Source organism: Lampetra fluviatilis, chromosome 42, assembly GCF_964198595.1.
Source record: "Lampetra fluviatilis chromosome 42, kcLamFluv1.1, whole genome shotgun sequence".
NCBI classification, from domain to species: Eukaryota; Metazoa; Chordata; class Hyperoartia; order Petromyzontiformes; family Petromyzontidae; genus Lampetra; species Lampetra fluviatilis.
The window spans coordinates 3,299,353-3,313,906 of NC_136316.1; the positions used below are offsets into that span (position 1 = coordinate 3,299,353).

Consider the following 14,554-nt stretch of genomic DNA (forward strand, 5'->3'; position numbering starts at 1 on the left):
TCTTAACCAAAAAAAGGTGACTCTTGAACAAATTCGTAATTTGCGTAGAGCGGGGGCACAGAGGCTGGCGGACGGAATTATAACTCCAACGACCTGAGTTTTGATTCCTGGGACACAGCCGACATTAGTAGGCAGTGACAATTGAAACACTCATTCATCTTACCCCCCCCACCCCCCACCACCGATCGCCTTCGGCGACCCGCACCCACTGTCAAGGTCAAAGCAGTGTCAAACACTCCCCATAATCGGCACGGCGTGGGGCAGACAACGGATGGACAAGGGGGGGGGGGGGGGGCACCTGCTATTGTTAATTTCGCGTGCAAAGTTTCATACAGCGCCACCGTTCAATCGTTCAAATCGTAACGTGCGCAACCCCACTCGCGGCGTCCCGGCGACGGGCGCAGAGCAAAAACGATGACGTCGTCGTTGACGTAGAAGAGGAGCAGCAGCAGCAGCAGCAGCGAGAGAGAGATTCAAAGGAAAAAGGCTGCGTAAACAGGCTCTCGTGAGTACGAGCGAGTGAGAGTTGACAAAATGGTACGCCGCCGGGTAGTGCTATGGGAGTTGCTTTCGCTAACTGGAGACGGTTACCAAAATCCCAACCAAGTCACTCAAACGGCAAGCAGCCGAACGTTGAACACAGGGTTAAGGCCCCTTTGCGCGAGGCTTGCACGTAAACGCCAGCCTCAGGGTCAAATGCATTTCAGATTAATTAATGCGATTTAGAACGTTTTACTAAAAAAGAAACCCACAAAGTTCAATGCAATTACTGAAGCTTAAAAAAGACCTGCACCACTTTAACTGCAATTGACTAAATAAGAAATAAACGTCAACATGGATTAGAAGTAGCTTCAGGTGTGGAAAAAAACATCACTCCTATTTATAACCGTAATTAATATACGTGTGTAGCGACGTAAATGGAGTCACTATGGCGTTTAGCGCCAGCCACCGTCACAAGAGTGGAGCTGTGTGTGTTGGGCAACTCTCTCTGGCACCAGAGTGGGTGTAGCATGCCATAGAAGCGGGCCCTAGGGGGCTTAGTCCTGGTGACAGTGAGAGAGAGGTCGGGTGAGGACTTGACAGTCTGGGTGACCCCTAGAGGGCACGTGACCAGACGAGGTGGCAAGGGAGGCCCAAAAGGAGGGGAGAGGGACACGTGATGTAGGGGGGCCAGAGTCTTCGGGAAGGATCTGGAAAGGGGTGTGGCCAAGGCAGAACCCGGCCACGCCCATAAAGGCCGAGTCCCGAGCCCCGATCCGGGCTGTCTTCTGGAATCAACACGTGGGTCAGGCAGTGTGTTAGCCGACTGACCCGGTTATGTAGTTACCCCGTTGTGGTCTAGTTAACTGTGATCGCTGTAACATTGAAGTAGGGGCCCTGTTGGGGCCGTGTAATAAACGTGTTGCCTCCAAGTTCAAGTGTGTGCCTCCGTAGAACCCACTGCACATGTAACAAAAAATTGAAGTAATGCGAGTTTATATTCATAAAAAAAAAACATCATTAAACGTTTTAAATTTGTTCACACACGGCTGTCCCCGTACGCAATTTTGTCGGGCGGGGGGGGGGATGCCTTCGACGCCACCCTGAGCCTCGAGAACCAAAACGAAATCCTAAGCACCTTATCTTACTCATTCACGTGCGTCGCATTAACACACCCGCCTGTTACGGGGGATGACCCAGACGCCAAGCCGCCAATACTGCGGCGGCTATCCTGCCTGGGTAAAAGTAAATTATTAATGCGTATTAATTTAAATTGGTTACTTCAGCCACGAAATTGGCTCGCAGCGCTGCAGATTTCCAACCACGTCTGCATAATTCGGCTCCGACCGCGGCAAAGTAGTCGGGCAGCCGCACGGCTTAACTTCCCCGGGAGCAGGGAGTGAGTGTGCTGATCTTAAAGGTGCATTGAAAAATGTTGATACTCCGACTGATGCTCCTACTGTTGTGGAGTGACTCATGCAGCCAGCTATGGCTGCAGAGTTTGGTAGTACATGTTTGTTTACGTCATTTATTGTGAAAATTCGGTCACAGTTCTTATGACCACTGTTTCATTGCTTTTATGGCTTTATTTTGGTGATTTTCGAAAAGTTTTTTGGTTTGGCCATGTTTGTTTGTTGTAGTACAGAGTTAGACTGATGGCCTTAATCTAAGTTGTCTTGTGGTTGTTGTTGTTGACTTGCATCCCACTGGGATTTTTGCACACAGCGTTGGTGTACGGTGTTTTTTTCTGCAATATTTTGCTGTCTTTTCTTGGATTTTCTGTTTGTGCATAGTCACATAGTCACTTTAAGATGTTTTCTTGTTCATGTTTTTGTTTTTTGTTTGTTGCGGTTGCACCCGATTCAAGAGCCGAATGGCTCACAGGGCCGTACCTAATAAATGAACTTGAACAAGCATGGGCTCAGCATTGATTTATTGGGCGTTACGGTGGCGGGGAGAGCTCCCTCCTCCGAGCGCCTCTCTGTGCCCAATGAGTTAACCGTTCCAAACACGGGCAACACACGGAGATAATTTATCAGATTATTTATTATTATTTAAACAATTTGGATTAGCGGAACGTTAAACCCAGGGTAGCGGTAAGGTGGAGGAGGTGGGGTGGGGAAAAACCCCCGCATTAATCCCTGAAGAAAGAATTACGTGACAGAATTTAATGCGCTCCAGCCTCAAATAAAATTACGGTTGATTAAACAGCATTATTTTAAGCCTGTTTATTGTTTAGAGATGGCACGACGTAGGGGGAAGTGAAGGATGGATAGGAAGGGGGTATCCAGCAGGGAGAATTACAAAAAAACAATGTACTGGTGAGCAAAAATGTTAACGAGGCAATTCCAGCTTGCCATCAGGGAGTAAATTATCTTTACAAAGCCATAATTTAAAATAATCATGAGCAACCCTTTGTCAATCCACTACCGGATGACGGCTTCCCAACGTCGCGTCCATCATGTTTGTTGTTTGGCCATACTTCACGACGCTGGTCATTGCTGGTTGGTGAAGGGGGGAGGGTGTGTGGGTGCTCAGGCCCGGTTCAGATATCAACCACCACCGCGATGTTAGCCATTGCCAGCAATCAAACTCAGATGGCAGCTTTCATAGCACAGCATGCTAACTGTCCATGCTAAACAAGATCACCTTTGGGGTTTCAGCTGTTATTCCTGTCACCTGCACAAATTACCGTATTCTACAGCTCTTTTGCCAATCTGATATGTTGGTCACAGGGGTTGTTTGACCATACTTGACTATGCTGGTCAGTGGCAGGTTGTTGAAGGGGGTGGTGGTGGGTCGCCCAGGAGAGGTTTAGCTATTACTCACCGCTGATGTTAACCTTGGCCTGGAATCGAACTCAGGTTAACAAATAATTGTTGGGGCTGGAGGCATTAGTTGCTTTGACACAAACGCTAAAATGTCAGACATTTAAAAAAATAGGAGCAGACAACCTTTTAACATCTACGCCTCACCGTTTGGCGTGTGAATGTTAAAAAGATGATTTTTATAGCCACTAAATTTTACATAAACAAAGCACGGGTGAAAAAAATATATATTGGCGTACAGCCGGAGGGCATCTGCCATCTCTCAATGCAATAACTGTGGCAAATTAAATGTGAATGTGCTACATTAGCGCAATGCAAATGCTCTCACTCCAAACGGTGATTGTTTCTATCAATGTAAGCTAGGCAAAATTGTGTGTACTCTTATATTTGGTTTGTTAAAGAATGCTATGGTAGGTGGATAAGAAATATTAAAAAAACGCTTAAAAGTTATAACCCTGTGTCAATCCACTGCTGGATTAATGCCTTCCCATGCCAGGTCGCGAATGAATGTTGTTTGACCGTACTTCACCATGATGGTCAGTGTGGGTTGGTCAAGCAACAGCCCTTGACGGGTTCAAATATCACTAACCACTGATGGTGACTGTGTTTTTTAAATCCTTTATATTAAGTTCACTTGCTTGCTTGCGCGCTTACGACCGTGCAAATCTTTCGGTCGTTTTTTAACCCACTTCCCGTGATCCAATCGAGCTGACATTGTGCACACAGACTCGTTGTGCGTGACAATTTATTTTCGTGAAAATTTTTTTCCAAAATTTTACACTTTTTAGGAAAAAATAAATTATATTTAATTACCAATTGCTTAATGGTGGCAGGCAATCATCTGACCCATAGGTGGCAGCCATCTCAAGCCAGAGGACGAGAGGACTCTAGCTGCCACGCATATAAAGGATTTATAGTGAAAAACTTTGTTTTTACGGGTTAATTTTTTTAATCTAGAGTGAAAACTCCCTTCTTTAGAACTGCTTTTTGTGTTAAATTTATTGCCCTTCCACCGCACCTCCGATTAGCACGGTTGGCTACGCACGGTGCGACAGAAGTTCAAGATACACACAAACAAATACATCGAATCTGAGGTTATCTGGTTCGTAGCATACTGCACACACCAATGTGCCACTATATAACCTGAAACTTATTTAATAAATTATTCCACAACAATCGACTTCCTCAATTATTCAATCAAAGTGCTTCCCTGCTCAAACAAGCACCAGGGCGGCATTCAATGTCCGTTTTAAACGTTTCCGTCTCCCCATAGAATAAGCACTATGGATTTCCCACAAGGCGATACTAATTTTTACCAACTGCCCACACGGCCGCGATTTGAACTCGCAATATTCAAACCGAGCGTGAAGCGCTTCTGACCAACGCATCCCAAGCACAACCTCTTATAAGGCTGTGGAGGAGCCGAGTGCTTGAGTCGGGACGGGTGAAAACGAGGTGGGGAATCCCTCGAGGTGAATAAGTATAACCCGTAAAAACAAAGTTTTTCACTATAAATCCTTTATATGCGTGGCAGCGAACTTAATATAAAGGATTAAAAAATATATTCGCCTGTGGAGGACGCGGGGATCGATCCCGCGACCTTTGGCATGGGAAGCGAGGGCGCTACCAACTGCGCTACTCCGCCACGGCCTGTGGAGGGGTTACGCTCTGGGCTCTTACACTCTGACGTTCAGCCAAAGCCATGAATGCGTTCTATTTGAATATATGTAAAATAATTATTTTTGCCTAAAAAGTGTAAAATTTTGGGAATTTTTTTTCACGAACAATAATTGTCTGGCACAACGAGTCTGTGTGGAAAATGTCAGCTCGATTGGATCACGGGAAGTGGGTTAAAAAACGACCGAAAGATTTGCACGGTCGTAAGCAAGCAAGCAAGCAAGCACGCAAGCAAGCAAGCAAGCGAACTTAATATAAAGGATTTTAAAAGGCGTCTGACTCGCCGGTGTCACGGCAATATATTGCCGCGCGTGGCTAAATGACCCATGCGACAGAAAAAAGGATACTGCGGGTCTTAATCTGTAGTTGCTCGCACGCCGAATATATTCCCCGACGTAAGCTCAAGGGGATTCCAATAATTGGAAAAGGTGGCCCCACAGTGCTACCGAGGCTTATAGCTCATCGACAGTGGACACAATGGATATTTCTAGCAAGTTGACAAAGCCGGTATATTAAGGGAGCATCCATATTTGTGGGAGATCTGATGTACAAAGAAAGGTGTGCACGGAAATACACAAATGAACATGCAAACGGGTGCACAGGTTAAATGCACGGGCACACTGATGATGCTGATGAATAAAAACTTTTTTTCATTGATATATGAATGCTTTTTATGGAAAGTGTAATGTTGCCAATTTTGCCTACGAACCATAAACATCGGGAAAAGGTTATTTGGCAAGCTGTGTGGCAAGTTTCACTCAAGGTGGTTCAGAGGTCAGACCACTGAGATCGTGAGCTTGAATCCAGGTTTGAGCTGCCCGTGATCAAGCCGGATTCTCGAGTGTAGGTGTTGGCAGTCTCAGCTATTATGGGCACAAAATGAAACCCCATCATTAAATGTTGGCTAAAATCGTGCACTAAAGCGTGCAATTATGAGAGGAAGCGCAGGTGGGGAGGTGATGCTCCCTACTCTGTGGACTAGAGGTCACTTGGAAGGGATTTTAAACGATAGCTCTGTGAAATCTACTTCCACGGTCAATTCTCCAAAAAGTGATGGCTTTTGCACTTCTCTCATAAAGCTACAAATGCATGCTCCGTCTCGTTACACGCGATGCTCATGGCACAGCAGCGATCCAATTGTGGGAAAACATAAAATAAAACGTTCCATAGCAATTGGTTTAGAGGTATTGTATTTTTCATGAATAACATGCGACAGCGTCCTTGAGCAGACAGCGGGATGATATTACATTTCCCAGGCACAGACGTGAGTGACCTATGGGCCCCGCAAGTTCAAGCGCAACGAAACAAGCCACGCCGGGGCAGTGTGGACCGTCTCTTACCCACGAGGTCGGTGATGCGGTTGTAGGAGACATTGAGCCAGTGCATGCAGACCAAGCCCTGCAATCCTGCAATGATAAACGCAAACATTGATTAGACGACTCGCGGGCAAGCCCGGCGTGGTAGAATAACGGGGGCAGTGCCAACGCAAGCCTTTTCAACAATTCGTCGGCGGAGTTTGCACTGGCCGACTGCGTCAATAACGCCGAGGGGAAGAAGAGGATGCAAAGCTACCTTGTCGTGCCATTTCACCCGTGTGTTTGAGGAATCGTAGGCTTAAGAGTTAAGCTCCCCGTGTTGAATCGACCATATGCCATCGCTTGCTGGATGAGCAAAAAAAAAACTGTCAAGGAGTGTAGTTAGGGGATTTCAGTTTTAACCGATAAAACTGAAAATAACACTGCAGCCGAGACCGCTTTGTTATATTTTGGTGAACTTTTTTTTTGACCAATGCCATTGCCGAATACCAAGAAAAAACAAAAATGTCCTTTTTGCTAAAGGTCTCCTCCCTCGCCGCCAGACATGTCTCGCATCTCCAAACGAAGTGTGCGTGACGTGAACAGAATTTTCAGCGGGGGGGGGGGGGGGGGTGATAAATTGCCACATCCACCCTACGTACAAGAAGACGACACCGCAGATTTAAATGTATAGAGTGTTCAAATGTTTATGCGTCGGTCATGCATGTATGTAGGGGTATTATTTAAGTAAAAACGACAGTAATATATTGCAAATACATATTACATATCTGTGGCCAGGTCACTCCCTCTTTGCTTTGCGTCAACATAATCTTATCGACTAGCACAGTAAACTGGATGATGAGCTTCGTACACTTCTGCCGACTGGCTGACATGGAGAAAGATGCAATTGATATGGAAAGATGGAATTGTCTGAACCAGGAAGCCAGGTGCTGTATATCCTTCCTATCTATAGAAAATGCTAAAGAGTGTGTGGGTGTAGTGTGTGTGTATACATGTGTAGTGTTGAACAAGGAGGCACACACTTGGCTTGGAGGCAACACGTTTATTTCACAGCCCCAACAGGGCTAACTACATCAAAGTGCACATGCTAACGAGACCCCCAACAGGGTAACAACACTACAATAACAGGGTAACTACATAAGCGGGTCAGTCAGTAACATTCTGACTGACCCACGATGCCGAGCGAAGACCGAAGATTGAAGAGACGTAGCACGGCGGGTTCCATTCCAGAAGACAGCAGCAATCGGCTCTCGGGACCTCCCTTTTATGCCCCTGAGCGTGGCCTGGCTCCGCCCTCGGCCACGCCCCCTTCTGGATCCTCCTAGAAGGTTCTGGGCCATACATCACGTGTCCCTCTCGTCACCTTTGGCCCACATTCTTACCCTGTCCTGGTCACGTGCCCTCTCGGCTTCAACCAGACTGTCATGTCCTCAACTGCCCTCTCTCTGACAGCCACCAGAACCATGTCCCCTAGGGCTCTCTTCCATGAAATAACATACGCTGGTGTCAGAGAGAGGCTCTAACACGCACAGTTACACTCTTCCATCAGTAGCTGGCGCTAAACGCCGTAGTGACCCAATAAACACCACTACACATGTACAGTGGGCAGCGGTAGTGCAGTGGTTAACACGCTGCGCTATGAATCCGGCAACGCGAGTCTGATACCCGCTCATGGCCACCAATACCGGAGACTATTATCTGAACCGGTTTTAGGCCTCCCCTAGGTCAACTCAGCCTGAAATAAGTACCTGGCAGAGGCGTGTAAACATCACCACTGGGGAGACAAAGGCGGTCGGGGCATGGTGCTAGCCACCCACCCCCTTCGTGTGTGCCACAGTGCCGGCGCCTTCACAGGTGCTCGCTAACAGCACTTGCCCCAATAGTCTGTTGAGGCTACACGTGGGGATCTTTGTGTAAATACTTTGGGAGCACTGGTGTCGTGGTTACACATGGGGCTACCATTTCGGTGACTTGGGTTCAATTACCGGTCACAGATAACATCAGTAGACTCAGGTATCGAAACTATTCTGCGGGCCATCCTCATTATCTCAGCCTTAAAAGGGTATTGGATGCCGCGTGTGAATTAAACATTGGTGTTGTGGGCCACAGCTACTCTATTTGTTCGCCATGCCAGCCTTAATAGGTGCTCGCCAACAGCACTTACCTACTCTATACAGCTCAGAGAGGATCTGTCTTTTAGCATATTGGTAAACAACAAATAAACGGATAAGAAGAAATCAGAGCCACAAACACTTTAACCTGGGCACAACTTTCAAATGACAAAATCTCGTGAAGCAAACTATAAAAGTGCTTCCTTTACCCAAAAAAAAAAATTCTATTTCATTTACAGCCGTCGATAGCCTCAAAACATCCGCAGCGGTGCCAGACGGCGATACGTTACTGGCGTGCCCACGCGTTTACGAGATACGCCTACTCCGCTAACGTCTTCCGCGAGCGGAGCGCAGCCTGCCAGCTCCACCGCGGTCGTTCACCGTTATCGCTCGTTGCTAGTCGTCAGCGCGGGGACGGATGGAGGATGGGGGGGGGGCATAAAGCACAATTTTCGCCACGGCACAGGTGTCGCCGCACCAATTAATCCTGGCTCTTCGCTCCAAACCGTTGAATAATTTAGCGAAGCATAAAAAACGGATTCGCACTCTCAAAGCACCGCCGTTGTAATTCTGAAGTATATTTCTAAGGCGAGCGCCACCTTCAACTTTGAAGTCGCATGCAACCTGCTGCATCGATAAATTACACGCCAAGAGGTCTGAAAGAAACAAAGTAACCCGTGAGAAAACCGCATGTCTCGGACGAGATGAGCAGCAGAAGTAAAACTGTGAAAACTTAACTGCAGCAGCGCAGATAAAATGCAACTCACAATACCTCAGGGCTATCTCTCCGACTTCGTTTGCAAGCCGCAACCGCTGTGCTAACTCGGCACGATGTCCGACATTTCGCGCACGACACACAAATGCACGGGATGACGGTCGAGCAAATTCGGGGAAAACCTACTCGGTAGCACACCGTGTAGCGCTTGTGGAGTTACGTGAAATTTTTTCCGGGTCCTCTGGTTTTTCCCTCCATATTTAGAAACACGGGTTTAGAGTATTTGGCTGCTATAACAATCAAACTTAGTGCTGCTTGGTTGAAGGCAGGAAGCCTAGCCATAGGAACATAGAAAATACGGTGCAGCAATCAATGTTTCTGTATTGTTCAGTAAAGGCTGTCAATCCGATAATTGTTTTATTCATCCTTTTTTTTCTTTCAAATGCGATCACCAACGACGCAAAAGCGACCGTACCCTGGACAGAAGTAAGGTGATTGCAGGAGAGGTTCAGGGTTCGTAGGCACGGCAGTGAGGACAGCCCCTCGATTCTCTCGAGGCGATTCGATGACAGGTCCAGGTGCGCAAGCTGAGGGAGCCGCGCCAGGCCCTCCAGCCGTGCGATCTGGTTGCAGTGAAGGTTGAGAGCGCGCAGCCCAGAGTGCAAGGGCACGTCGCGAAGGCTGCGAAGGGGAAGGAGGGAGGGTCACGTTGTTTGAGAGCGGGTCTGGTGTGGCTCAGAGGTCTCGGCGCTGAATGTATGTATGTAGAACTTCTTTCGCACCGTGCATAGGCTAATCGGAGGTGCGCTGTACTGGCAACCGCCGAGATCATGGGTTTGATTCCAGGCAGCCATTTGTTGTTCCTATAATCGGGTTCTCAGGTGTATGTATGATGAACTTCTTTCACGCCGTACGTAGACAACCGTGCTAATCGGAGGGGGGAAGGACAATAAACTAAACACGAAAATCAGTTTTAAAGAAATGGTTTTTCAATCTAGATTTAAGTGAGTTGATGATGATGTCAGACCAGTCACCAATTGATGCAAATACACATAAAAACAAATCAAATAAGATTTGCTTGCACACTTAATTTAGCCAATTTCCAGCCCTGACAATTAAAAATGTTGGTTTAATGGTCACATGGCAGAGACGTTGGGAAAGTGCAGCCCTCAAATCTGTCGACCAGAGGTCACTTGAAGGGATCTCAGGAGTAGTTCTGCGATTATCGGCTTCCGTGGGCTGCTCTGCGAGAGATGTAAATGGATACTTCTTCTTCATGACATTGCATTGATAGTGCAATTTGGACAAAATTGGGAAAAAATAACAATTAAGCATGACAGAGCGTTGTCTGTTTCTCCACTGGGTGTGCCAAAACTAAGCATCTAATGATGTATTGATTCGTCAAATAAACTCGACTCTCACGTGCACTATCCGTGAGAATGAATTATTTATGATTTAGCAAAATGAAATGGAAATTATATGCTGTTACGCTTGTGCTTAAATGTACTATACAACTTGATTTCCTGGATTTTTACTACGACCTGGGTATCTTGTCCCGATTATGTTTTGACGTGGTTTAAAACGAAACGTCACATCCAATTACGAGCTCTGGTTGAGAGAATTCTTCCTTCAACTCGCCATTTTGCCGAATCGAAAGAAATTGCTGCGTCGAATGCTTGCACACGTAACAATGTGTTTGGTTGCGTCAGATGACGCGGGGGGTCTTTAATGAGACACATTTGGCCAGATCATTACGTGGGCGAACACAAAAATTATATGTTTGATAAGAATTGTTATGAACTAGGAAGGTAACACAATAATACAGTGCGACCGGGGTGATACACACAACGAAAAATAGCGATCGAATCTGTAATACAATCTTAATCCGGAATCGTGAAAATTAATTTAGTTGTTGCGGGGAAGGCTACTTCGTTGAATTGCTAGCTGCTCCCCACTTCGGTACAAGAACTTCCACACCAAGTGAGGATGGGGAAATGAATGCACTCATTATTTATTCCTGTGCTTTCCCAAAGTTGCATTTAAGAGTAAAAAACATCCTGTTACCAACGTCTGCATTGTTTAAACATCTTTTGATTCAGAGAATGTTTTACATAATTGCCACATACCAAACACTAATTAATGTAATAGTGAAAAGGATAAAATAAGGACCCCGAATAGTTAATATTGTTAATTAGCAGACATTCACAGGCGTCGCATTACCAAATTGCTACGTTTTTATTGTCTGTGCTTGTTTGAAATTCATAGCCCGTCTTCTGGGAGTGTTTCTTCTCTGCATGTCTCGCCGTGTGCCTGCCGTAGATTCCACTGAACATCCAATGTGCGGAACCGGTGGAAATCTGCGGAATCATCCATCGCGGGCTATCGTCAACGTATACATTTTGAAAAGTAATTCCCGCATTTTTATACACGGAGACGCTCAAGTATTACAGTTTAAAACGGACTGGGCGTTTATGCAAAATCTTCCAAAAGTGTATTTAGCGCGTGCATGTTAACAACCTACCATTGAATGTTTACGAAAGATCGAAATTAGCTATTTTCTCAAAAACAAAACCCTCAATGGCATTAATTGCATCCATGACTTTCGTTCGGCCTTGTCTCGCACGCTCATTCAGAGATTGATCAAACAACGTTGCCTCGTGATACCAGCGGTGCGCCTTCGCGTCAGGGGATTTGCTAAATGAATGCACCATCAAGGATAATTAAAGTTAATTGGTCTATGTCAAATCTGTGGAGGCGATGGTGGGGCGTGGGGCGGGGGAGAATTGGCATACTGTTTAGAATATTTTTTCGGGGGAGGGAGGGGGGACAGGGATGTGCAATTTCAAAAGGGGAGTGAAAAAGTTGATGCATGAAGATGGTGGTGGACTTCATAAAACTGAAATATGCACTCCGGGCAGTAGCACACACTGTGTTAGGGCTCCATTAATCATTATTATCTCCGAGGACTGCGTTTTCTGATAAGGCGACATCTATAATTGAGTATGACAAGGCTTCCATAAATCACCGTGGCCATCCATAAAAATATTACCATGTACAGAAAACCTCATAAAGCGAGTGTCAGCACAGGTCATAATGACATTTTATATAATCTTTTTTTATTTTACTCCCGCTATCACGTATTATTTTGTACGACAGATTTTAATCGGAGCTATTCGTCCATTTTTTTTTCCAAGTATCATAAAACTATAACGTGGCGGAAACCCCATTAAATTAAAGTTATGACTTTAATAACGTTTTCTGTGGCATTATCGCCCCTTAAATGTTGTCCCACAATGGAAACGTAATGAGCTGAGATAGTGCACATTGTGTACTTTTGAATTCTAAGATAAGACGATTGTATTTTTTTAGTCGAAGCCACAGCAGGCACCATTCCCGCACTCACCTTGTTATCCGTTTATCAATCAGGCAGAGCTCTTCAGAAGGATCGGTATCCATCGTGGGACTTATATTTTTTTCTCATTTCCCTTGGGGCGACAATACCTTTTTAATTTTAGAGCATCCCGATAGATTCCTCGAGCGGAGTTCCTGCACATAGACACAAAGCGACGCACAATATGACATCCAGGATTGGTTGGCTTCGTTGTTTATCGCGAAAAGTCGACATCCCCATTAACATCGTCAGAGAGCTCTCCGATAAGAGCACGCACGCGTGTCTTACAATAATAGCGAAACAACTGGGATCTTTCAATGACATACAAATAGGTTGGTACCGACAGACACAACGTGCAAGTTAAGTAGATGATGGGGGGGAAAAAAAAATATATAAGAATCCATATTGGCTTTTCAAAACGACGTCAAAGAATCAGGAAATAAAAAAAGACTATGATGTAGAAAGATGTTGGCTCATAATTAAATACATTTAAATCATTTAATTCATTTACCAAGGAAAATAACCCATTGGGAAACAATACATTTTCAAGGAAATTTTAAACTGCAACAATCCTGAAGACACGTACTTTAAAGAACAAATTAATAATGCAGGAGATTGTAATGACTCCAGCAATAAATTCTGAAAATATATACACATCATAAAGGTGAACCATTCTCTGTAACGTTTGCATTGATCATAGGACTCATAACCACCGCAATGCATTATTGGATTCACAACATCTGTCAGTAGAGGCATTCCCATTACCATGTCACATATACCGTGTCCGTGTAATGTTCGCTAATGTCACTATTACACTAACGCGGCCCATTCGTTACACAATTAAAGCATGTCAGCTAAGATGTCAAGCTGTTCACTGCCCAAGGGTCTTTTTTTAACGCACGTGGATGTGTGTGCAGCCCATAAGGCCTCGACACAGAGGCGTGGTTTCTCTGTGTGCCTATATATGTGTCTATTTCTCTCTATGTATCTCTGCGTTATCTCTCTCTACTTATATGTCTGTCTATGTCTCCGGTTTTATGTTTTATCTATCTCTCAAATTTAGCATTCTCTGGAAGAACGTAATCAACCAGGTGGTGTTGACTGTTGTGTTAGCCGACTCTCTGTGTTGTATTGCATTATATTTCTAAGTTTACTAGTTTGTTTTATATTTCATTTATACCTGATGATTGCTTGTGTTGCAATCGAAACGTCGCATGCTATAATTTAATTTATTATTTTCTCTTTATACGTGACTTTACCGAAAGAACCAAAGAGTGCAGCCCATATGTTTAATCCACAGCTGAATGAGAGCCTCCCTACTCTGTCCGGGTTGTGTGGGCGTGTGTTTGACCGTGCTTCACCACGCCGGTCAGTGTAGGTTGGCGAAGGGGTGCCTCCCATTAGAGATTCAGATAACACTCGCTACTTAATGGTTCAAGAATCGAAAGAGGTGTTCCAGGCTCATATCAATGTGGCACCGCCTCACCCCCTGAATGTTACATTATTAAAACTTAATTTACGTCCAGGCGGGAAGCCCCATTGAGATAAATCTCTTCTGTAAAGTAGACCTGGGGTGCAACGAAGGTAACCGACTGTAGAACACAAATGTAATTCAGCGCATAACAATTATACGATCGTACCAACTAAGCAAAATAAGCTGAGACCAACAGAATATAGGGTTATCCTACGTGTTCAAGAGAAACACATGACCATATCCTCTGTAACACGCCTGCGTTGATCAAACCTCAGAAAGGCTACAACCACTCCTCCTAACGTCACCCTGCTGCTCTATTTAAGACCGGAAGCAGGTGGATGGCTTCAATATACTGGCAAATCGCCCGATGATGGTGGATATAATTACCAGCGAAACGTCGTACTACTCAAATTGTGAATGTTGTGGATTTACTCTCCAACACACCGGCGGGCTAAAGTAGTAAACTAATTGGCGCGTTGTTTACGTGACAAACCTTACTCGCCCTGTCGGTTGGTGGAGGGTTTCGACACATTTATACTTACGCGATCTAACCCAAAAACCT

At 45.3% G+C, this 14,554-nt stretch overlaps 1 protein-coding gene across 1 annotated transcript in view; it reads right to left on the reverse strand.

Annotated features, from left to right (window-relative positions):
- The window catches only part of LRRCC1 (leucine rich repeat and coiled-coil centrosomal protein 1), a 58,370-nt gene extending 44,312 nt beyond the window's left edge, over positions 1-14,058 (reverse strand). Inside the window, exons 1-4 of the mRNA XM_078875850.1 lie at positions 14,039-14,058; positions 12,531-12,590; positions 9,603-9,808; positions 6,326-6,391 (exon numbers count right to left, since the gene is read on the reverse strand). Of these exons, the coding sequence (XP_078731976.1) occupies positions 6,326-6,391; positions 9,603-9,808; positions 12,531-12,590; positions 14,039-14,058 (352 nt within the window). The remainder of the gene's footprint in view (positions 1-6,325; positions 6,392-9,602; positions 9,809-12,530; positions 12,591-14,038) is intronic.
- Positions 14,059-14,554: the final 496 nt, after the last annotated feature.